General features: G+C 42.0%; 2 protein-coding genes across 11 annotated transcripts in view; one reads left to right on the forward strand and one right to left on the reverse strand.

Moving 5' to 3' along the window:
* Nucleotides 1–25,903, reverse strand: ANGPTL3 (angiopoietin like 3). The gene is made up of 7 exons (XM_069232529.1): nucleotides 25,166–25,903; nucleotides 24,498–24,608; nucleotides 20,630–20,747; nucleotides 19,774–19,887; nucleotides 5,168–5,263; nucleotides 3,896–4,168; nucleotides 1–2,897 (listed from the first exon to the last, which is right to left on the reverse strand). Exons 1-7 carry the CDS (start codon nucleotides 25,658–25,660, stop codon nucleotides 2,716–2,718), a joined length of 1,389 nt encoding a protein of 462 aa, XP_069088630.1. The 5' UTR covers nucleotides 25,661–25,903; the 3' UTR covers nucleotides 1–2,715.
* The window catches only part of DOCK7 (dedicator of cytokinesis 7), a 1,022,674-nt gene that overhangs the window by 439,062 nt on the left and 557,638 nt on the right, over nucleotides 1–25,974 (forward strand). The window lies entirely within an intron of this gene.

A 25,974-nucleotide genomic window follows, 5' to 3' on the forward strand; every position in this document is an offset into this window, starting at 1 on the left:
GAAAAAAGAAGCCACACAGAGTTTGCTCTCTGTTATCTGTTTTCACAGTGATCAAGTTAGATACATTTCCCCAGAGGGATTGTATAAAACCTTTGCTCTTGAAAGCAGTTTTGGATATGGTAAGATTCTGAAATGTAGGTAACAGTATTTTAGTTGAAATTACATGGCTAAAGATTTTGCCAGAATAAGACATAATTGTGGGTGTCTAGCTTGCTTTATATTGGGAACCCTTGATGTTGTTTGCATGACTACCCTAGCTTTGCTGTTCATGAATTTTATGTATGTTATGTTATGTTGTCTCAGATGAACTCCAGTTGATTTATATTGTTCTTCATGGCCACCAAACTACTTCTGTCCGGGCTCCAGTGGTCATACGTTATTTTTCTGTACTCAACTTGTTATGGTGCCATCTGTACACATATTTTGAATAGTTTTATTATACACCTGATCAGGCCATTATCATTCCAATTTTGGAATTCATAAACCAGGTTTTATTGTGAAGGAAACCAGCCAAAATAGAAAAGTCAGATGCTTCAGTAGAGCAAAGGTGGAAGAGAGTCTTTGAGCAATACAACGTAAGGGAAGACAATGCATTCTAAAGTTGTAGTGGTAAGACAAATAATTAAAGAAACAATATTGAGCACAAGGAATGGCATGGAGTGAAATAGGGGAGCAGATTAGAGATTTTGCAAAAAATGTGATGGCTAGTGAAAGAAGAACTGTAAGAGGGGAATACAGCTATCTTGAAAGGGAGTAATCTGTCACATGAACACTTCTACTCTATATTCAATATTGTTGCCACATGAACACCTCTGCGTTATATTTAATATTACTAGCAGTGGATATTTGTAAACTGACTAAAACACTGGCCTGATTTTAACATTCACATCAGTGGAATTTTACATTGTTAATCAAAAAATGAATTTTTCTTTAGGTACGTAGACTCCACATTCCTTTGCCAAATGACATTACAATGTCAAAAACTGCATACATGCTTCTTTATATAGTTGAGTAGTGTATGTCCTTTAAATATTCACATAATCGAGACATTATAATCCTAAACAAAAAATACTAAATTGATCATTAACAGTAAACACACCATCATAATTAACTTATGCTTTTAAAGTGTTTATTCTTGCACATTAACACATTTATTCTTTAATGAACATTTCATGCAGCTTTCCAGTGTGAAAATCTAGCTTAAAGACAAATTTCTATTGTTATAAATCTGAAAATATAACAAAGCTTACAGTACAATTCTACAATAATGAAAACAGATGGTAAGTCAATATGACTCAAATAGCTGTAAAGTGATATGATAAATAAGTATGCTATAATCCTACAATAGTAGAAAATGATTCTATATTCTCAGTCTCTAAAGTAATGTTTTAGTGTATGCCCCATTTTAATCTCTCAGATATGTGGAATCTTATCTATCTCTGGCTACTTTTGTATTAATGTTAAAGATAATTACAAGGATGCAATTTCCAACAGGTTATTTTGGCGATTTCTTACTTTTCTAAGTAGTTTTATTTTTTTTACAGCGGACATGATATACATTGCAGCCATGCTCAAAAGACTGTAGAACCAGGCTTTTAAAAACTGAATTCCTTTCTGCACTGCTATTAGACCTATTTATTTGGCAGATAGTTAGAAAATGCATGGTGATGTGTATTCAGGTTAGCTGTCTTGGTTTATACAAAATAGAAATGTTTAGATCAATCAGAAATTCTTTGGTAGTGGATTTGGAAAAGAAATATCTGAATTAAAACTTATCCTTAATAAACATTTTATGAATCTTTTACTTTTAATGCTGCATTGCCTGTTATCAGCTCTGCCCATCCATACTTACATAACTCCAGCTTATAAATACATTTTCAAATGTGTACCAGCGGCAGATACACATTTTTGCAAACAACTCTATTACTGTAGTAGTTTTTCCTCTCAATGCTGCTTTCTTACCTACCACAAACCTCATATAGTCACCCACTCAATACTTTCCTTGAAATTTTGATTTCTTTTCATCTGTGCTTGCATCAGAGCTTTCCGTCAGCGATTTGTGAACTCTTTTAGATGCAGTAATGTTTTCAGACCTTGTCCAAACACATGAATAAAAGGTGCTGCTTCAGCTGTTTAATGATTTGTTTTGCATTTTTTTTCGGCTTGATCAGAATATATTATTCACAATATAACTGTGTTGTCAGACAGTTGCGATGTTTCGAATGGTGGTTCCTTTGCAAATGATTGTGATTTATTCCATGAAAGTTGATGTTTTCTAGCATGTCATACAGATGTTTGCAAAGACCTGCAAATCAACTTTGTAACTATTGTATATTCATGGATTTCTATGAATTACTCAGCAATAATGTTGAAAGAGAGTTGTTACTTGGCTCCTTTCCATGTCACAGATCGCAAATGGTACTTCCAGAATATGTGCGCAACATTAACAAGTACAGGGTCCACAGAGTTGCCTTAAAAATAGAGACACTGACGACATATGAAGTAGCCCTTCTGTTCCTGAAAAGAAACACATGTTGGAACCCTAGGTTGTAGGAGAATTGTTCATGAGGTTACCCCATGTTTCAAGGTGTAAAAACAACACAGTGAGATTTTCTGGTTTGAAATAAAATCTCATGGTTCAAGTGTGCCTGTATGAGGAAATATTTCCTGAATATTCATATACATCACACAGTTGTGAAATTAGATGATGATGAATTAATCAAAGTTTTCCAGATCTGTTGGTTGGATCATCATTTTTGTTGACTTCAGTGAGTAGAGTCTTCCTTTCTCAGACTTCCAGTAGATTCCTCTTCTTCTCTCATATTTTCCTTTCGACTTTGGCTTCATATATTTTCCATTTAAATTGGTTCCGCCGCATACTGTATACCACCACCCACCTTAAAAAGATAACATAATGTTAATTCAGAGTGTTTGTTCATCGTCATTTTTAAGACAATCACCTATAATTAATTGTACTATTTATTAACATTTAGATGAAGGAAACAACAGTTTTATATAGTGTTTGTTTCCTTATTCCATGCATTAGATTCAGTTGCCCTATGGTTGTATATTATGTTTTCAGATGAAACAATCTAATAAGTTTATGTCATGCTTACACTGACTATGTTTGCTACAATTATATACTTTTTCTGCATTTGCCAGTTAAAATACCTCAACCAATCCGCAGTATGATATTGAACAATATAATACATTAGGGCCCTTAAAAGTGTACCCCACCAAAGCGAATATTCAAAACACTCCAATTGCTGTGTGCCGGTGCAACAGGACAGCTGTTTCTAATACAGTGACCTGCGTCCACCCTAAAGATCACAGGTTCAAATTCCGTTCGAGCCAAGCCTTTTATCATTCAAGGTTTGATAACTTGACGGTTGACCTGACCAATACTTGGGTGCTCCAGTAGGATAGCTCTAAATATAAAACTGAGTGCTAATATGATATTGAACCTCTGCTAAGTTTCTGCGGCCAAGGATTCTTCATTTCCCAAATTCAGCTAAAGATCAGTTGGGGATAAGAGCATGAGAAATACTGTGTTTGAAAACCATCCGTCTTAATTTAAGATGGATATGGTTATCCCAGTAATATTACCAAGTAGTCATCCTAAAATGGAGGAGAATAATGAGTTGAGTCGTAAATTAAGACTGAATCTGGCATATGCTATGTAATTCTCTGTAAAGCTCACATTTTTACATGTTATTTATAAAATATTTTAAAATGTAGAAGCAAACATATAAACCTAACTACTCCTCCTCAGAAATGTTGAAATTCAGTCTCTTGATTTGCATTTCCACACCCCGTTGATTGCTATATGGACGCAGCACTCATCTGTGTTAGCATTAGCCATGCAATACATAATATGTGCTCTGAGGAGCAGTACCTGAGTAGCCTTCTGGACAAGCTTGATCTCCTTGGATATTACTTTTGTGGTCTGCTGTATTAAATCTCATTTGTTGTTTCTCGGCCAGCGCATTCGGAATGTTTCCTGACATCTCAGACAGGTGAAGGCTATAGCCGGTTTCCTTGTTTCCTAAGGTGACTATGTACTCAATGTAACGCTTGTTATTTTTCCAGTCTTCCATTTCAATCCTTAAAGTATGTTCAGTTTGTTGGGAAATTGAATGCACCTTCTCCAATCCCAGCCAGAATTCCCCTGCAAAGGCACATAGATAGCATGTATTATTAGAAGTTCTGATCGCACCTAATAATTTAAAATATATCATTCAAAATGTTTACATGGATGTCGAGAACCCTTAACCATAAGTAGACTTACACATTTATTCTTTTACAGAATGTTATTTCCTGATGCAGTGAAATACGTGGTTCTATTTACATTCTTTTGTCAATCACTAATATTCTTTGTAAGATGTCATACTAGGAAAGTCACTATAAAGGCTTTTGTAGTTTCTCTGCTATTTTAGTTTTTTTTTATACTGATAAGAATGTTTGTATTTTCAAATCAAATATCTTGCAAACATTCTTCTAAAGACAACGTGTCCACGTGAAGCTAAATTCAATATTAGGTTAAATTTTCGGGGAAATGGGAGTTGTCTACTGATTGTAAGGTGCTGTCTTCAGCTGTTCAAGTATTTGCTTTATGTTGTGTTTTTTTGGCCATAGTATATAATTAACCAGTATAAATATAGGAGTTGCAGGCAGTCAGGATGCGTTGAGCTGTGATTCGTTGCAAACGATTGGAAGATCAGTTGCAAAAGTAGATGTTTTACAACACAGGTCAAGCCGTAACATGCCATTATTTACTCTAAAAAACGCAGTGTGCTCGTTCGTTTGAGAACATTTCATTTTCTCACTGCAAAATAAGAATGAGCATTTTGAGCGGGAGCATGAATGTGTGTGTGTGTATATATGTGTATATATATATATATATATATATATATATATATATATATATATATATATACATACACACACTTTTCAGGAAAGATTCTTTGATAAATATATACAGCTTCACCAGTGTCCATGGAATATGGAACTCGAATTACAAAAATTACGTTACGTTTCTTGCTTAAAATATTTAGCATTTACGTTGTTTTAATTAACACAGCTAATAGCTATACAGGTTGAGTTTTTTTTAATGATTGTGATTGTTTTTGTTTCTGTGCATTTGTAAGGAAGAAATCAATGTGCTTACCATTTAGGTGACCAAAGCCATTCACGTATTTTGTCCAGGTCTGGTTAAAATCTAGTGATCCGTCGATGCGTCTCTGAATAACAGTCCATGCACCACCTGAGCACAAAAGTAAAATGAAAATGAAAAATATATTTAATTTGAACTATCTTTTACTACATCACAATATGTTCAGTGCGACACGAATGGAATCCATGGATTAACCGGTAAAACACGAATAAAGCAATTCCAAATTAAACAAATCACTCATGAATGCTCCCTCTGGAGAAAAACATTGCACTTAAGGTTTCGTGTGCCCGGGTCAAGTGGTTAATAGAGGGTGTTAACCACTGTTATTCTCTTATTCCGCTCTTATGGACACAAGTCAGTGGCCGGGGCACATAGAAAAAAGGAATTGGCAAATAACAGCTATTAACACTTGACAGCATGTAAGCAAAAAATCTATTGGCACGTCAGCCTAATCTCACTGAACGCAGTCAGTCTAACTGCTGTTCTTGTCTGCTCGGTCTCATCTTTACACACTACCCAAAATTAGAATGACACTGACAACAGTAGTAAGCACTCTAATTGGCTGAGACGGTCTCAGTGTTTCATACAAGGCTCTAATTAATATTACATTAATGGAGGAAATGAGAGAAGGTCTATGAGTCAATCAATCAAGGATTTGTAAAGTGCTGCTAGTCACCCATAGTGTCTCAAGGCACTGTATTTTACGGAAAGGTCGCTGGTGTTCTTGAGATGAGATTCATGCAAAATCATCTCCCTTGAAATCAAAGTCACTGACTGCGAAGGATCTCCAGAAATCTGTATCTCATTTAGCTACTGCAAGGAACAAAGCATATTACGTGGCCATCTTAAGGAATAATAGGTGCTTCATATCATGAAGAGAACGTTCACTCCAAGTTCATATTTTCTGTAAAAGTTGTTAGAATGAACATTTGTAAACATTGAAGGCCTTGTTGTCTGACTGAACTCCGAGTTTGCGGGCTTTTACACAGTTGACTATGTCCGTGTCCAGAAAAGTTCTCCTGATGCCTTTTGTTTTCTTATCCATTGTGTAAGTGCTGAGGTTGTGGATTTTTTTTCCAGATGGATACTTCTAACTGCAGATTTCTCACCTTTTGAATATCCTGAGGCTCCAGGTTCGGTCCAGAAGACTTTTTAGCATAGCCTGTCAGTGCCGATAGGTAGCATTGTACAACTCCAACTTGGCCTCACTCGGTCCCAAAAGTGGCAGGTGGAGCTGCATATAAGCTCCACCCAAGCATGCTTACATCAGTTCCTTTATTTCTGCACGTATCTCTCAACCTTTTCTCTTGGTTGACAAGGTTTTACTCAGTATGTTTTTTGCATGTGTGCAAGGGAACATGTCCCGTCTTTAAACTACATGGTTTACGCCTTGCAGGGGCATTTTGCAAGCAGATGTATGTGACAGATTACCATGAGGTATGTCTCTGGTGTTTGGGTTCAGGCCACAGCTCCAAGTTGTGTGAAGAGTGCGCCCTAGTGCACCTGTAGGTGTAATGGGATCGAGATGCCTAGCTGTACATTGTTAAACACCACAGGAAGTCATGTATTACCCACTCAGAGTTGAGGACATGTTCCTGTTCCCACTCATAGGGATGCTCCTGCAACAGGTAATTGTAGCGATCCAAGTCTTCAGGAAAGTCAGTGTCCAAAACAAAATGGAAGAAGTCTAAGTGGGTGTCATCCCATGTAAAGAAATGGCTCCCTGTTGCAGTTACCCCCCACTTTTTGCCTGATACTGATGCTGACTTGACTGAGAAGAGTGCTGGGACCCTGCTAACCAGGCCCCAGCACCAGTGTTCCTTCACCTAAAATGTACCATTGTATCCACAATTGGCACACCCTGGCATTCAGATAAGTCCCTTGTAACTGGTACTTCTAGTACCAAGGGCCCTGATGCCAAGGAAGGTCTCTAAGGGCTGCAGCATGTCTTATGCCACCCTAGAGACCCCTCACTCAGCACAGACACACTGCTTACAAGCCTGTGTGTGCTAGTGAGAACAAAATGAGTAAGTCGACATGGCACTCCCCTCAGGGTGCCATGCCAGCCTCTCACTGCCTATGCAGTATAGGTAAGACACCCCTCTAGCAGGCCTTACAGCCCTAAGGCAGGGTGCACTATACCATAGGTGAGGGTACCAGTGCATGAGCATGGTACCCCTACAATGTCTAAACAAAACCTTAGACATTGTAAGTGCAGGGTAGCCATAAGAGTATATGGTCTGGGAGTCTGTCAAACACGAACTCCACAGCACCATAATGGCTACACTGAAAACTGGGAAGTTTGGTATCAAACTTCTCAGCACAATAAATGCACACTGATGCCAGTGTACATTTTATTGTAAAATACACCACAGAGGGCACCTTAGAGGTGCCCCCTGAAACTTAACCGACTGTCTGTATAGGCTGACTAGTTCCAGCAGCCTGCCACACCAGAGACATGTTGCTGGCCCCATGGGGAGAGTGCCTTTGTCACTCTGAGGCCAGTAACAAAGCCTGCACTGGGTGGAGATGCTAACACCTCCCCCAGGCAGGAGCTGTAACACCTGGCGGTGAGCCTCAAAGGCTCACCCCTTTGTCACAGCCCAGCAGGGCACTCCAGCTTAGTGGAGTTGCCCGCCCCCTCCGGCCACGGCCCCCACTTTTGGCGGCAAGGCTGGAGGGAACAAAGAAAGCAACAAGGAGGAGTCACTGGCCAGTCAGGACAGCCCCTAAGGTGTCCTGAGCTGAGGTGACTCTGACTTTTAGAAATCCTCCATCTTGCAGATGGAGGATTCCCCCAATAGGGTTAGGATTGTGACCCCCTCCCCTTGGGAGGAGGCACAAAGAGGGTGTACCCACCCTCAGGGCTAGTAGCCATTGGCTACTAACCCCCCAGACCTAAACACGCCCTTAAATTTAGTATTTAAGGGCTACCCTGAACCCTAGAAAATTAGATTCCTGCAACTACAAGAAGAAGGACTGCCTAGCTGAAAACCCCTGCAGAGGAAGACCAGAAGACGACAACTGCCTTGGCTCCAGAAACTCACCGGCCTGTCTCCTGCCTTCCAAAGATCCTGCTCCAGCGACGCCTTCCAAAGGGACCAGCGACCTCGACATCCTCTGAGGACTGCCCCTGCTTCGAAAAGACAAGAAACTCCCGAGGACAGCGGACCTGCTCCAAGAAAAGCTGCAACTTTGTTTCCAGCAGCTTTAAAGAACCCTGCAAGCTCCCCGCAAGAAGCGTGAGACTTGCAACACTGCACCCGGCGACCCCGACTCGGCTGGTGGCGATCCAACACCTCAGGAGGGACCCCAGAACTACTCTAAGACTGTGAGTACAAAAACCTGTCCCCCCTGAGCCCCCACAGCGCCGCCTGCAGAGGGAATCCCGAGGCTTCCCCTGACCGCGACTCTTTGAATCCTAAGTCCCGACACCTGGGAGAGACCCTGCACCCGCAGCCCCCAGGACCTGAAGGACCGGACTTTCACTGGAGAAGTGACCCCCAGGAGTCCCTCTCCCTTGCCCAAGTGGAGGTTTCCCCGAGGAACCCCCCCCTTGCCTGCCTGCAGCGCTGAAGAGATCCCTAGATCTCCCATTGACTTCCATTACAAACCCGACGCTTGTTTCTACACTGCACCCGGCCGCCCCCGTGCTGCTGAGGGTGAAATTTCTGTGTGGGCTTGTGTCCCCCCCGGTGCCCTACAAAACCCCCCTGGTCTGCCCTCCGAAGACGCGGGTACTTGCCTGCAAGCAGACCGGAGCCGGGGCACCCCCTTCTCTCCATTCTAGCCTATGTGTTTTGGGCACCACTTTGAACTCTGCACCTGACCGGCCCTGAGCTGCTGGTGTGGTGACTTTGGGGTTGCTCTGAACCCCCAACGGTGGGCTACCTTGGACCAAGAACTAAGCCCTGTAAGTGTCTTACTTACCTGGTTAACCTAACAAATACTTACCTCCCCTAGGAACTGTGAAAATTGCACTGTGTCCACTTTTAAAACAGCTATTTGTGAATAACTTGAAAAGTATACATGCAATTTTGATGATTTGAAGTTCCTAAAGTACTTACCTGCAATACCTTTCGAATGTAGAATTTGAACCTGTGGTTCTTAAAATAAACTAAGAAAAGATATTTTTCTATATAAAAACCTATTGGCTGGATTTGTCTCTGAGTGTGTGTACCTCATTTATTGTCTATGTGTATGTACAACAAATGCTTAACACTACTCCTTGGATAAGCCTACTGCTCGACCACACTACCACAAAATAGAGCATTAGTATTATCTATTTTTACCACTATTTTACCTCTAAGGGGAACCCTTGGACTCTGTGCATGCTATTCCTTACTTTGAAATAGCACATACAGAGCCAACTTCCTACATCCCAGCTTTACAGACGTCATTCTGAGAAGTCGCAAAGACCTCAAGGTATCCCTCAGTCTAAACCCTGGTCCCCACCCAGGAACTAATTCTGCATCCAGACCAGTCTGCAGTTTCACAACAGATCTAGGTGTTTTAAAGGCATTGTTATGCATCTTTAGCACCCTGCATGTTCCTTCTAGCATGCCTTATGGCACCACAGATCCATGGAGCGTCCAGTCGGGTTACCTCTGATGGGTTCACCCTGAATGTCTTCTGTAACTCTCGAACCCGCTTCAGTTTCTGCTCCGACTTGAAATTGACTTCACACCCAGCACCACAATCCATGCTGATTCCTGCCTCGTCTAATCTAGGGCTGATGCTGCAGACACTGGAGGAGGAATCCAATCTTATTGTCCTGCCCTACTATTAATCAGATATGTCTTGCCTTGGCAGAAGTCACACCTCGGAACAGTGCCTGGCTGCAGTCCACTCTGACTCTAATCAAACAATGCCTTTGCCTAGGAGCAGCTCTCCACCGCTCCAACAACGTTTTGGATTGGACTCTGATCAGTCACCCAGCTTTTGGTGATGATGGAAATTAATTTTCCCTACAATATGATGATGACTAATTTTATTTGTCCCCACAAGAGGCTGTGTATTGGACTCTTCCCCTGACACAGAGTTGAGTTCTCCCCCTGGCCCTCCCACTGAAGAGGCAACATAATTCGCTGTATTGATAAGATGAATGGCTCAAGTACTAGACTTACAGCTACCATATGTTGAAGTGAAAACCAAAGTCCTCACTGTCCTACAACCAGGGCAGTCCTCATCCAAGCCCTTGCTGCAAAGTCAACGAGGCCCTTAGTAACACCCTTATAGATACTTGTTCTAAACCCTGTTTCTGCTTGCCCGTGAACACACAAGTAGCGCAATACCATAGACCTGCTCCAAGTGATCCTTCCTTTGTTACACAACATCCTACTCCTGAAGGCCTGATAGTTGAGACACGCACTAACATGCTTAATCCCAATTCTTTCCCTGTGATAATCCCCAGACAGAGTCAAAAGGAACTGAGGCATTTGAAAAAAAAAAATGTTCTCATAAGAGTCCTGTCAGCCCACGCCAGCTGTTTGCTGGGTGCATACTTCAAAGCATTGTGAGGTATGGCCACAGAGATCTTTCTAGCAGTCCTAATGGAATTCCGCAACAACTCGGCATAGACAATTTAGGATTGCCAGCACAGAGCCAAAAAATTGATATGGTCAGGCATGAACACGACTGTTCAGGTAGAGCAGTTGGGACAATGCATCACTTGTGTGTGAGATCAATGAGCTTACTAGGTGATGTCCAAATGCCTTTTTATGGGTCTCACCTATTTGGTGAGAAGGCTGACTTCACCCACAGGGTCACCAAACCTCCCAGTCCCTCATCCCCTAGCAGCACATGAACACCTTGTAGGAGCAGAGTCTGGCATTTTTTCTCCACAGGAGGCACGCCATAACATCTAGCAGGTGAGTCCTGCAGATAGTTCAAGAGGGCTACTCTGCCCAGCTATTCTTTTCTGACCTGCCGCCTTTTCCGCCTACACTACAGGGGCTTTTGGAGGAACATGTGTCCAGTTTCCTGAAGGAAGTTCAGGTTGTTTTGGGTAAAAGAGGCATAAACCGAGTTCGGGGCTCAGAAATCGGAACTGGATGTTGTTCAGAATATTACCATGTGCCAAAAAAGGGCGGAGGCATTTGTCCTATTTTAGATCTTCGACCTCAATGTCTTCTAGGGCAGGACAAATTCCAAATCCGCACACTGGTCCTGGATCCAGGAGACTGGATGGTAGTGCTGGACCTGCAGTATACCTATTTCCATATTACTGTCTTGCAAGCCCACAGCTCCTACTTTCAGTTCAAGGGGGGCCACTAGTATTTTCACTTTGGTGTGTTCCCTTTCAGCCTTACCAGTGCCCCTTAGGTGTTCATGAAGGTGTTGGCGGTGGTTGCAGCGTACCTTCAAAGGTCGGGTGTACCAATCTTGCCCTTCCTTGATGACAGGCTGTTAAAGGAGGGCTCACCACAGTCACTCATGGAGCACCTCCAGACACCGCGAACCTCCTGACATTATTCGAGTTCACTATCAGTGTGCTGAAGTCACACCTACCTCCTTCGCAGAGGTTCTATTTCATCGGAGCCTTACTGGACATGGTGCATTACTGGGCCTTCCCTCGGGATCAGGTACATTAGTCTTGTGATCCCGATCTTTCCGTCTCTGCCTGGGTCCCAGTGTGGGTGGATCAGAGACTTATTCGATTATTGATCGCCTGCTCATCGACCACGCTAGGTGGCACTGGCAGGCTCTAAAGTGGGATCTGAGGCCTCAATGAGCCTAGCACCGAGGAACCTCTCGGGTTGCATCCACGTTTCAATGGATAAGCAAAGTATCAGCAGTGATAGCTGCATGATCGCTGTTAGACCAGTGGTGGCTCCTATCTCTACCCTGCTAAGAGCAGATGGTGGTGACAGATACATACCACTGCATTGGGGAGCACATCTGGGAGAGGTGGAAATCAGAGGTCCCTTGTGGGGATCAGTCTCCACATCAGCTTGTTAGAGTTATGGCCCATTCATTGAGCGTTAAAAAGTTTCTTGCCATCCATCAATTGGAGGCTGGCTCATCCTTATGGACAACACCACAGCCATGCAATATTGCAACAAGTAGAGTGGGGTCTGGGAACCTATGACAAGAAGGGTCTGGAACTGGATGAATCACTAGGGCATTATCCTGATCGTACAACACATTGCAGGATCTTTAAACAACGCAGACTAGGTGGTGATGCTTAGCGGATCACAAGTGGCAGTTACATCCACAGTTGGCTCAGGGCCATCCGTTGCAGTGGGTAGAACCCTGGCTGATCGTTTTGCTACCACCAAGACAGTGCAATATGTCTTTTACACGTTGAAGGTCCCAAGAAGGCTGTCTCTCAGAGATACATTCCGCTGAGATTGGCGAACAGGACTCCTGTATGCTTTCCCACCACTATCTTTACTGCCCTAATTATACAGAAGAGCAAGAATGACCAAGCCCAAGTCATGCCTCTAATTGGGCCAGGAGGGGGGGGGGGGGTGGTACCTGCATACCTGCAACATCTGGGCATGAGCATCTGTCTTCTGATCAGGCTACCACTTTAGGAGGATCTTCTGTAGCAACAGACCAGAAAAACCATCCTTGTTCAAATCCCCTCTTCTGCTGCAATTTCTCAAAGGTTTGATCCACATGTTTCATCTTATATTCTTCATGATGCCATATCGGGCATTGATTTGGTCCTTACTTTCTTTTCTTATGTGCTCCCTTTTGAGCTGTTGCACAACTATCCTCTACATTTTCTGACCCTCAAGACAGTCTTTCTCATCACAAAACCGTCAACTTGTCAGAAGTGAGCTTTAAGCTCTTAGTCGAGCCACTCTACACCACCTTTGTTTCTAAACAAGCTGGTGCTGAGGACTAGAGCAGTCTTTCTGTCAAAGATTGTTGGTCCCTTCTTTAGTGAACAGTCTATTAAACACACATCTGATGTCTTTCCTCAACCTCATCAATCCAAAGGCTATGTGATACTCCTTTGTTAGGACCCCAGAAGAATACTGAGTTTTTACATCGAGGTGGATGATCAACTCTTCGTGGGGTTGTCTGGGGCATAGAAAGGCAAGACAGTGCAGAAGAGGACTTTTTCCAGGTGGATAGCCCTCTGCATTAAGATATGCCACCCATTGGCCAATAATCAGACTCCACAAGGTTTGCAGACCCATCCCTCTGGGGCCAAACATGTTACCACTGCGCTGGCACATGGGACTGCCTGTTGTAAATATTTGTCAGGCTGCAACGTGGGCAACAGTGCTCATAATCAATAAAGCATTATTGCCTTGACAGCCAGGTCCAATGGAAAAGGCATTTTGGCCGTACCATCCTGCTGGACTTTTTGGTCTGAGTCATACCACAGACCCACCACCAGGAGAAGTACTTCTTTGGTATCTAGTCTAAAGGTAATGCAGTTGTTAAAAGTATCCACCAGGAGAAGAAATTACTTATCTTTAGTAACTTTTATTTTCAAGTAGCTGCTCTCTATAACTGCAGATTTTTTTAAAACTCTGCATCCAAGGGCTCAGACCCTGTCAAGAAAGAAACTGACGTCATGGTGCTTGGGTGGCACGTACGTGGCTCCAGTTTCACTTCTGGGGAAAGGAGGGTGGATGCAGAGCCACACAACACTACCTACAGGCATGTGGGGGCTATGCTGAAGAATCTTCCAGATCCAGTCTGGCTCCTGGAGATATTCTGAAGGTGAAGAATCTGCAATTACCAGGAGTATCCACCGGAAAGAGCATTACCAAAGGTAAGTAACTTGTTCTTCTGATGTTAGAAAGAAAACTTTATTGAAGGAGTCAGCTCTGATTATGGGATCCATCCTTCTTAATAGTCACAGTATCACCATATTCACTTCCTACTTCCATCTCTCTTATGGCAAGTGAGAGTTCCAGCTTATAATACCAGCCTATCATTTTATATCACAAAATTCTACCTTATATTGCTCTACCCTCTTCTTTCTCAACTTCTGTCACCTCAAGTACTCTACTTTTCCCTTTCCTGGCATTTTTTCCAGATGCCTTACTCGGTATAGATGGCAGACATTGTATACTTTTGAAAGTTATTACATTTTTACTGTTTGTCTAGCATTAAGCCACACTTTCCACTTAGTGGCCATTTTTGTCTTCTGACCTTTTAATTTTCCTCTGCACACTACTGTTTCTTTTGTGTGACTCTGCACCCTCAAACCCTCCTTACATTTCCTATGTAAAGCCTTGAGGGGTACCAAAATCCCTCAGGCATATTTTGGGGTTGGAAAAATTGCCCTTTCTATGTGCCTCTTCACTCATCTCAGTGCCATGTGCTAGTTCCCTTGATGACAGTAATCTTTTGGTGCTGTAGGTGACCTGTACATTCTTTAAGGTTACCTGCCTTTCTAGATATTCCCCTCATAGGCTGCCCCATGTCTCTGATTCACACTATCATGATAGGAGAACCACTCATTGCATTCACTATTTTATGCCAATCAGCTCCTGCCTGAAAGACGTATCTTCTCACAGCCACCTCTATTGCCAAATGTTCTTACTTCTTCCCTCCATTATCTTTGCAGTGTGCTTGTCGGGAATTTGTGATGATTCAGTGGTACCTCTCCGAAATCCTCCTTCATTGGTGGTATATTATGTGTGCTGCTCCAAAGGCTCACTGCTTCCTTGCTCAGCGTATACACTCTGGCTTCATCAGACTGCCACACATGGGGCCAGCTTGTTTCCATGACTTGTGCATTTGGCTTCTGCTTACTCTGCTGCCCTTAGCTGTATCACTATGGCTCACTGGTTATCATTAGATGTTCTTCACCCGGGCATAATAGGTATGCAATTTAGTATGCGACCTGTACTAATAGGTCACATACTAAATTGCACATTTGCAGGGAGTTGTGAAATAACGTGCCTAGCCGATAGTAATTTGACAGGTTCCAGCATGCATCCTCCTGCAAATGGCTGCAGTGCATGCATGGTAGCCTTGGTGGAGCTATCCATGCATTCGCTTTCTCATATCTGAAACATTTTTAGGCCAGGCAGCACAGCACAGCACAGCACAGCACAGCTGTCAGTTACCTATTTTCAACAGTTATTTAACATATGCGTAGAGTAGACTTTGCCTCCACCCCAAGAAGCATTACTTTGTCACCACATGCATCTCAAAAAGGCACTATATCAAAACGCTTTAAATTCCTTATCTTATCTCATAGGTGCATTTTATAAAGAAATCAATCTTTTTTTTTTTTTTTTTTTTTGGCACTCAAAATGCAGACACGACTAATTGATTGAGCCAATGGTTGATTTTTAAAAGCAAGGGGATTAAAGGGGTAGGTGATGCTTTAAACAAATAATATTAAGAACAGCTTGTGGAAAACTAGCAATGATCTCTGGGACATTGGCCGGTTATTATTATACATAATTTATATCGCGTGAATCACTCCGGAAGGGGTATCTTGGCACCAGTGCCAATGATATGGACTCCAGAGAGCGGAATTAAAACAGCGCAGCCTTTAGCATTTTCCTAAATTTACTGTGATTAGAGTACAGGCGAATGTGAAGTGGAAGTGCGTTCCAGTAGTGAGGGGCTAGGTAAGAAAAAGACCTGCTCCCTTAGTGAGACCTTCTAATCCGTGGGACAATGAGCAAGGCTTTGTCACCGGAGTGCAGAGATCAGGTTTGACAATAAGGAGTGAGTTTTGATTTTAGATAGGGCCCTTTCCTATCAGCTCATGATGAGTCGCGCAACAGATCCTAAAGATATTCCTCTTCCGAATAGGCAACCTGTGAAGGGTGCGTAGAAAAGGAGATGATGGCCTCCACTCTGGGAAATTGCAAATGAGACATGCCACAGTGTTCTGCACAACCTGCAGTCTTGATGATAGTGTCTCGTTTGTGATTGCCAGTAGAGCATTCCAGTAACCCAGGCGGCAACAAGGGCCTGAACTAGAGTTTTTCTTACAGAAAGTGGAAGAAACAGGGAAAACTCATCTCAACAGCCACATCATGTAGAAACAAATCCCTACTTGATTTTGGACCTCTTCCTTCACTGTGAAGGATTGGTCCAGGTAAATTCACAGGCTCTTGACAACTGCTTTAGGGCTAGGAGCGGTGCCTATTTCAGGAGGCCACCAATCAGCAGCCCATAGTTGTTGGGCCTACTCAAACAACATAATCTCCATTTTTCTCACGTTCAACTGAAGGCAATTTTCAGTCATCCATGCAGCAATAGCTCTCAGACCTGTTGCAAAACTCACTTTCATTCTTCATTATCAAGGGGTGCCACACAGATTTTAAAAAGTGTAGGGCTAAGACAAGCGGTTTGGGATTCATAAGAACCTAAAATGATTGTTTATGTTTTACTTGTAAGAAAGTCCTCGTACCATTGCAAGTCAGTGCCCTAGATTCCTATCTCCCTCAACCTCTGCAGCATCCTTGAGTGCGACACTGTTGAAAGCTGCAGATAGATTCAACATAAGTAGAGATGGAATGTTGGCATCTTGTGAGCATCTTATATGATCAACAACAACCACTTAATAGGAAGCTCACAATTTTGCTCCCATCAATTACAGTTGCTGCTCAGTTCTGCTCATCACTCGGGTCCTCCAAATCTCCTTCATTGTGTTGATGACCTCTCAGGTACCCAGAATACATGAAATATCCAAGTCTGTGTGACCCCCATCGCAGCATTCTTTCCCTAAGCTCCTCAGGCACGGAAGGGCCTTACTCGGGACCCAGTGGAATCACAACCTATTAATAGTGTTTGTCACCTGGCAAGATGGGAATTATTAAAAAAACACAAAGATGCAGTGCAGCACATTAGCTTGGTCTGCTGTGAATTATCCCAGAGCAGCCAGTATAGTATCCCAGTCCATCATAATATTGCACACCATCCCACCTCAGTTTGGACCCAGTCATATGCAAATCAGTCTTGACCCTACTTCAATGGGAATGGTCCATCCCGAACTGCAAGTTCAGGTTCTCCCTGCACTGGAGACAAACAACCCAAGGCCCGCTTCATACAGTGTGCACAGGGCCCGTGTCTGATCAAACCCATCCTGCTTAGGGTGACATACTGAAGTATAGAAAAAAAGGTGACGGCCCGAGTATTTACCAGTGGGTCAGAATAATTAAAGCATTCCATCCTTTACCTTTTTTGTATACTTTTCTGTATATCCAAGGCCCGATTCAAAAGTCAGAAGTACACTCACGCAGGCTTAGGCCTACATTTGAAGTAAATCTCCCATCTTTTTCAGAATGGTTAAAGAAGTACAGGATTACTCCTGGTATGCTGCAGACGTCACAGATTTACTGGCCTTTACAAGGGTTTTGAGATACATGTTGACAAACATGTAACAAGATATACATACATACATGTAAACACATAAATGCAAAAATGGGTAAGGTGTGACACATTCGACTTGTTACCATAATTCATCAAGACCTATGAACTTGCCATCCAGTGCGATAGGAAGGCTTCCATGAGCCCAGTAAAAGTAAAAAAAGAGGCCATTCTTTATCTTGACTAATTACCTTCACTTGTACTGTGGTAGCGTGTACAAGTCAACTACCAGTGCTAGCAGCCAAGTGGCCAGCTTGCACTGTAGCCGATAATGCTTAATGAGAACTGATACACCATTGTGGTGGAAGTTGAAGTAAAAGCTCTGACTATTATTCACTGAAATATAGTGCATGTATACAATGAATGTTATATGATCAGTACGGGACCCCCAACATAATTAAATTATTAATTATATAAATGAACATAATTATAAAGTCAATTTTACACCAAACTTTTACGCGAGATGCTAACCCATGAAAGGGATGAGAAAACAAGGTAATGAAGAAAAAGAGAATGCTCATGAAAAGGTTAAGAATCTCAAGAGAAAGAGAATGAAAAAGAGTCAGAACTAAAGTGGAATACCCTTCGTTAAAATGCCTGAGAGTAATTGGACGCACCAAAGACAGATCTTAACATTCTTTAGCTGAAGGAGTGTTCAGTCATCAACAGGCCAGAAACTCTTAGGTTTTGACGGCATCTCTTGAGAGATGGAGACGAGACTGGGACATATTGTAGTGGTACAAGAGGAGGCCATCGGCGCCCTCTCTTGTACCAGTAGGTGGTAAAGGCTTTGCAGAGTCTCTTTTTCTTGCGCTGACATTCATAAGCAGCAGTATTACAGGCCGCCCATCTACGGGACCATGTTTTGGAAGCGGACTTTGTTGCAAGAGCGGGCTTTAACCACTGCCTGCACAATGATACCATGGAAGTTTAAGCGTGTTTTGAGTTTTTCTTCTTTGTCTCTTTCAGTTGGTGCTTTCTTTCTCTAGTGAATATGGATGGACTTGAACATACCGTGTCAGTCTTTGTTGTTGCTAGTGTGTCTAGACACTGCTCTTTTTTATGCCGCCGCTGATTGGTGTTCAAGGCTCGTCGACCTTCATAGAAAGTCTTGGCACCTATCCCAGAATCTTGTTTCACTTTGGTATCATCATGGCAGTGCCCCAGGCTTATGGCTCCAACCCAGTCTTATCAGACCAACCTTCTGCACTAAACGCCCTCACTCTTCTCTGCCCTGCAGACTCAGATGGGATACTTGCTTCAAACATATTGCAGTCGGTTTAGCTTCTTGCAACATGTCCACCAGACGAACACTTTCTCCTGCTTTCCCAAAGAGAATATTGCTCAAGTTGTGCAGGTGGTTGCATTTTTTTTCAACCCTGACAGTAGAATTCCCTGCCAACTTCCACTGTGGCAACCCAGTCCCACATATATGTCAGGAACGCTATTAAGGCCTGTTAGCTTCCTGAGTAAGTACTGTAACTTGAAGAAAATACAACGATGTTGAGGGAATGCTTGCAAAACGTCTCAGCCGCACTCACTTGAGGCCGCATTTCAGTCCATCGTTTTGCCCACTGTACCACTCTAGCGAAAACCTATATGCAAATGAGCCTCTATATAGCTCACATAGAAACTGTCCAAACCGAACTGCCACGCCCCCTCTGAGCAAGGTGTTTTAATTCCCATTTGGAATAATATACCTTGCAGGGGACTACAAAAGAGAAATATGCCGCAGTGTGTTGCCATTTCCACATCTTACTTGCAACCCTTGAGCCAGAGCAAGCACTGATGACCGACTGAAGCCGCCTACAAATAAAGAAGAAAGCAAGAGAAGCCACCAAAAGCTTTAACAAATGTCCTTATTCGCTATTTGAAAACACTTTCTCTGCTGACGAAAGTCTCAATTGCAGTTCTTTGGAAACTAAACCAGTGCTAATAATGTGCTATGCAAATGTATTTTAATTTAATATAAATACTATGAAACTGGTGTCTCCTATTGGCATAGTTTGCTTTCAGTTGTATATTCAAGGGATCAAGTGTTGTCAGACGTAAAAGGAAAGCGCTCTGTCCTGCTCTTTGCAACCACTTGTGTCCACCAGTGAAGGTGACTCCTTTTCAACATAGGGCTGCTTTTAGCAACTACTTGCCTGTGAAACCGGATTGACTTCCTCTCGAAGTTTTAAAATTAACAGGGGGTGGGGGGGTGGGGGGGTGGGGAGGGGGTGTTTCTAGTGCCACGAAGATAACTTTACTTCATGTTTGTCCCTTGCAAGAATCAAAGAAAACGTTCTTACCGGGCGCCATTTCGCAGTATGCTTCAAATGCTTCTGACCCATTAGGTTTGATAGTGAAAATACCACTAGTCCTTACACCTTCGTTGTAAATGTCGCTGCAGTCTGACGGATGTTCTGGTAAAGTAACACATAGAAGCAAATTAGTCAAAATATAAAAATGAGCCCTTCCTTAAACTCTGCTCCATAAAATCAAGTGTCCCACTGCACTTCTTCCAGACTGGGAATCAGTGTTATTAGTTCAAGCTGACTCCCTCGGTGGATCCCCAGTATCATGTACCTAAGCCTACAAAAATTACATGTGAAACTCCATTAGGTGCGCAGTATCCTGTTTTACGTAGGCTTTGCTTGAACAAAATCATCAGGCTCCTCCGAAGCCCTGCACTGTGTTGTTTAGTATTTTCATGTACCTCTCAAGCTTCCCGGATGCCACATCAAAACACTTTGCCCTTTGTCTTGAATAGGTTTCCAGAATATCTCTAATGTGGCCTTTATCTCCTCGGGATGGAAATTTCTAGCCAGAATGTCTCTCTTCCTGAGACTGTCCGCCTTCCCACTGATATCTCTTCGATACAGTAAAAAAACATGGTTCCACCATGCATGTTTCTAGCCCTCTTATTCTGAAAGATTCCTACTCAAGCTTTTCACTCTATACACCAGTGAGTCCCCATGCTTTCGTCCTCCAATTAGTGCTTACCTGCCCATCAGATTTTGTGTCTGACCCCTTAAATGGGCCAAGAATTACCTTACAAATCTAAGATCAACAGAACATAAATAGTATTACACAGATGATAGCTGACAGCTACTAATACTGTGGTTTCACATCCATAGTAAGAGCTATGTTATAGGTTTCACTTACCACCCTGCTCAAGATTTTCAGCTGTTGAGTTTTTCAAGTGGGAGGGCAATAACTGTTGGTTCATGTGCCTGAGAGTCAATGAATTCTTCATGCTTTCTTGAAAGCCAGCACTGCTCAACTGTAATGAAACATGAACATAGGTTTACAATACAGTTTGTAGTGATATACCGTGAAGGATACATTTTTAATGGATCCTTATGAATAATACTTGTAAAGGAATAGGAAACGAGAGCCTTTACATCATGATCAGCAAGTAATCAACTCATTCGACAAGTGACATATAAATATTTATATTCATAATCAGCAACCAATTGAATATTATCTTCTGCCTTAAAGATAAGAGTCAAGTTGGATGGCCTCCGGAAGATATAGTTGGATATCTTTTACTGAAGGCGAGCAGTTGAGTTGTACTATTGTTTAGTTGCATAGAACAAAGCCCTACTCCCAAGGCGAGCTTTCAGGACTAATGTATGACAAGTGTATTTTGGAATTTGAATTGATCAAACTGCAGTAAGAGGTGAAGAACATTAGTAAGCTTGATAGCTGTGTCTTAGGGTGGTAACATGAATTATTTTTTTTACTGGTTACAATAGCTGATCTCTGCTGTACTGAGCATATCATTGTAGACTATAGGCTGTAGCTACTCAAAAAAATACAAGTATCGTGAGTATCTAATTTTGAATCACTCTCAGTTTGGCACATTTAGTTTAGACTACGAATTAAGTGGAAATGTATGTTTACATTAATATCCCCGTTGATCCATTTCCTTGTGGCATCTGCTGTAACAATGCTTTGGAGAATGGGTTGTTTCTGAAAAACAAATCATAAATCTATATTGTGTACCCTTTTACTTGGCCATGGAGAGTCAGTTGAATGTAGATTACTGTTGATGAAACGTTATCTACCTGCGGGGTTGTGATATAGAGCCCAGTGCTGACTGAAATACTTCAGTGTACAAAACAAAGTCACTAATATTCCATGGTTAAGCTATCTGGAATTTTGTTGTTATTATGGGATTCTCTCTTGCCCTTCTTCTGGCCCGCAGGCTCCCATGGGTTTTACACTTTTACAGCACAACGGTGTACCAAGGGCGGGGCATTTTGCTGCTTGCAGTTGGAATGAGAACTCTCATCCTGTCTTATGGCAGTGAAAACTGACAGCCGTATTTAGCCACGGCTTTCTTAGTGATGCCAGCAGTATGTCTTCAAGATCGACATGTCAGGACAGTGAGTCTGCAGCAGAGAGCAGTGCTTCTAAGTATACTATGCTGATGTGTAAGTAGAACATGGAACCGATCAGTGGTTGATGCTCGTCTGGCAAACATAATTCAAGTTCTTAAAATCTGAGGGGAGAGCCTCATCCTCATTCCAAATAGCAACTTTTAACCTTTTGCCTCTTTTCTCACATTTAGAATGCTTCTCAGTCAGTCCGCAGACGTTAGACCGCTGACAAGAAAAGCGCTCTCAGGACTGAGGCCCTGGGCAGACAATCAAGTTGTTTTTGTCCTTTCAATACTTACTGAATAATACCTTGAATATATTTCTTCACTGATGGGGCATTGTGTCAGTGAATAATTAATGTTCTTTTGTGATGCTGTTAGTTTATCATCTAGAGCTGAAATATTTTATATTGCAATGTGCGGCAGGAAACTCCTTTTTCGGTCTGCTGTATAATGGAGCTAGTGGCAAACATTATGAAGCATTATGAAGCAGTGACCATGTTCCAAGCCATGGGTACAGTTGTAACCAGTAAGGTAGAATTTAACTCTTCTTTAGTAAGACTCCATTTCAAGCTGACCACCAAACTCAGACTTGACTCCTAGATTGCGCTTTCTGAGGCCAGGCCCTTCCTGCCAGGTGATTCCTGTTCAGAGGCCAGCCTCTTCCTGTAACGCCAGTATATAAAGAGCCTTATCTTACTGTCGTTCTGTTCCCGTCCTGCTAGATCCAGCAATGCTCCAGTCCTCGTTTTAGCAAAATCCAAAACTTCAACCATGTAAGAACTCTCCTTTAATTGTGGCACAGCGCACTGGAGGAGTTTTTTTGCCTTTGACCTTTTCCTCCTTGTGATGTTAGCCCCTACATTCAAGACGGCATTGCCATGTTACAACTGGGGCAAACAGTGTAGATTCTGGAAGCTCAAAGGCTCTAAGAAGGAGGGGAGCGGTTGAATCAAATGCCTAACTCTTCACAGCCGCTTGAAGCCTCAACAAAAACTAGCAGATATCCATTGTGTCCTCCGTTCCGTACTACCACCCCTTGTAGAGTGTGGTGAGAGGCTGGGTTCCTGATACTGGGACCAATACCAGCTGTGCTTTTCGGAATACACAGTTGGTGGACCTGACACCAATGTAAATGCCATTGGATAAGTTGTTTAATTTAGGGAGGCGCCACTAACGGCATTTCCCCCTGATATCCGTTCCGTGTTCGAGTGCCACTGAAACCAGGGTTATCTGACGCAGAACATGGTTAGATCATCCCCTCATGCAAAGGGAGAAATCTTAGCAAGTTATGGACATTTGTTGTGTGAATCCGAGGAATGGATCCCCACTTTGGGTTTTTATTTCATGGACTCTGAAACTGGACTACAGATCTGTTATGTACTAGCAAACCTGCTACCACTGATTTTTTTTTTCTCTTAGAAAGACTCAATTTATTAAGGCAAGTGGTCTTTAGTCTGGAGAAATGCCAACTGCAACAGCGGATAACTAAAAATGTGGCATTCCAGCTCTGCCAGCTAAGGTGGAGGCCCATCACCGGTTTGGCAGCCTGGCCACCAAACTGAGTCATGAAGTAGCCACTGAGGATGGTAACAATTAGTATCTCGTTGGAAAGCAACAGTCTACTCTTAGCCACGAAGGTCACTATCCTAATGGAATGCTAGCTAAATGCGTTCATTTTAAGAACACTAATCGTGATTTGGAAATCTCCATGAGGTTTTATCACATTGCCGATGTGAAGAGTCATCAGTCAGAGTCTGTCTACAACAACACCCACAACGCCTATTAGTGTTCCAAACCCTATTCTGAAAATGTATTTTGCGCCAACATACTTATGGGCCTCTGTTGCATCTTGCTATAGGGTCGGAAGCTGTAGGTCTGCACTAAAGTTCAATAGCTGTGCGTGGCATTCCATTTTCAAGGACAAGGTATCCTTTTAGTGAACATCCGACTACAAGATACAGGCTAGGCAGGGGGTGCCTGCAGGGGAATCAAAGTCCATGTACTTCCCACTGAGCTCCCGTTCATGCTCCAAAATCTAGGGTGCATTCTACCCATCTGCTGAAAGCATTTCAGCGTCTTGTCAACTGTATGAAGCGCTATATAAATGGCATAGCAATTACAACATACACTGCAAAAGCTACTTTGTATTTTTGACGGTTCATAGCATTATCATAATCTTGGACAGAACGAGTGTTTCGCCAGAGATGACAAAATATTTTTTTAATACTCAAACCAAATGATCCAGTTTAGGTGAATGTTTCTAGAGCAGAATGACATTGAGCATAAACAAAAAACGGTAATATGCATTAAGACACTGTAAAAGTTTCAACAAGCTTTGATGAATTATACACTAAGAAAATAAATATGTGGAGGAAAAACTGAGAAAATGTGCTTAGCTATTGCAAGATCTGTTTTTGTATGTTAAACTCGAGCAGATAAAACATGTCCTTGAATCACTAGACAATAATCTGGATTATAAAAATAAAATTAAACTACGTTCAGGTTTGTATGGTCTTAAAGTTATTGCTCCTTGGCGTTCAGTCAAAATGCTTCACCAAAATGGCTATCTCAGGTGGCATGTTGACAATGAATAAATCAGCCACAAAATAATCTAACTAAAATAAGAGAAGTAGTTAAAATACTCACCTTATCTTCAAGGTCTCTTATTTGATTGTTTTGCTGGTTGAGTTGCACGTGCTGCTCTTGGACGATGTTTAGAAGTTGTTTTATGTTTTTGTCTTGCCGTTCCACAAAATTCTGTGTAGAAAACAGTTTTATGCATTTATAATTCGCACATCATTTTACTGTAGCAAAGCCGTGCTGTAACAGTTATGAGGTCGATAGGAAGCAACCACTTATAATACATTATGTGGTCCACTACCTCGACTGTCAAATAAGTCTTGAACCTTCTCTAGTTTGATTTGCGTATGACAGACTTTCTGAACGAGCATTTTAACCGCTGCATAGTACACCTGAAAATGTAGTACTCAACTAGTCAGATTCCATTCTTTGTACTAAAATTAAATAGGTACCTAACAAATAATGAGCTTGTTTGAAACCATTCGTTAGCTAGAATCAAGCCGTAACTCTATTTTGTCAAATGTAAAATGCAGGAAATCAAAAAAATGTAATGCAATACGATATGACTATACACTTTCTTCCAATTATATTTCGCGAGCTATTATAAATTATTTTGCCATTCGAAATTTGTTTTGAAACTTTTCATATTAAAATTCACATATTGGAAACAAGCCAGTTACACACATGTAAAATAAAATAACTTCTGCTATCCTGATGTTTCTCAGTGTACTTACTTTCAATGAAGAAACTTCTTTAAGCTCCTGCATTTCTGGTTGCCCGTCGACTAACTGCGACAGCCTGTCTTCTAGCCCTCCAACTTTGTATTGAAGTTGCTTTTTTTCTTGTAAAAGGTTTTCAATCTTTGAATTGAGTTCTTGAGACATATTCTTCAGTTCTTCATTGTTTGCTTGGAGTTTTGTTGTTGTCTTTTTAAGCTTCTCCTCATCTTCTTTGATTTCATTTGTCTGTACAGCGAGGTCGAAAAAAGTCTTGTCAAAAATGTTTAGTTTCTGAAAAATGTCATTAATTTGCACCTTAGTCTTGTGGACAAAGTCTTTGAGACCGTGTCCCAGTTGCAAGAGACCATTGGCTAAAATTCGCACATCGTCTAGCATAGCAAATCTAGACCTTGACTCAGTGGGGATAACATCAAATGAGACTTCATCTTTTTCAATTTTTACCGAGAAAACAGCGGGGGCAAAAAAAAGTAAAATTAAAACTGCATTCATTTTGTCTGATTGTCCGTATAATTGAAACTAATTTAGAATTTAGATCTCTCCCCTCGCGAAGCGGCGCTTCGAGTGGTTATGAAGCTAAACTATATATAGTTGAGTTCAATCCAGGGAAGATGGGCTGTTGTAGTTGATTATTACACAGGGCACTCTTGAACTATTGTAACCTTTATCCAGTTCAGTTCGGTGTCCGGTGGAATAAACCTGCTACAGGTTTACAGATCAATAGTTGAGACACGCTTGTCTAGGGGACGAATGTTAAAGAGGGACTGATAAGAGATCGGCACATATATGATACTGCCATGCTATTG

Source organism: Pleurodeles waltl, chromosome 4_2, assembly GCF_031143425.1.
Source record: "Pleurodeles waltl isolate 20211129_DDA chromosome 4_2, aPleWal1.hap1.20221129, whole genome shotgun sequence".
NCBI classification, from domain to species: Eukaryota; Metazoa; Chordata; class Amphibia; order Caudata; family Salamandridae; genus Pleurodeles; species Pleurodeles waltl.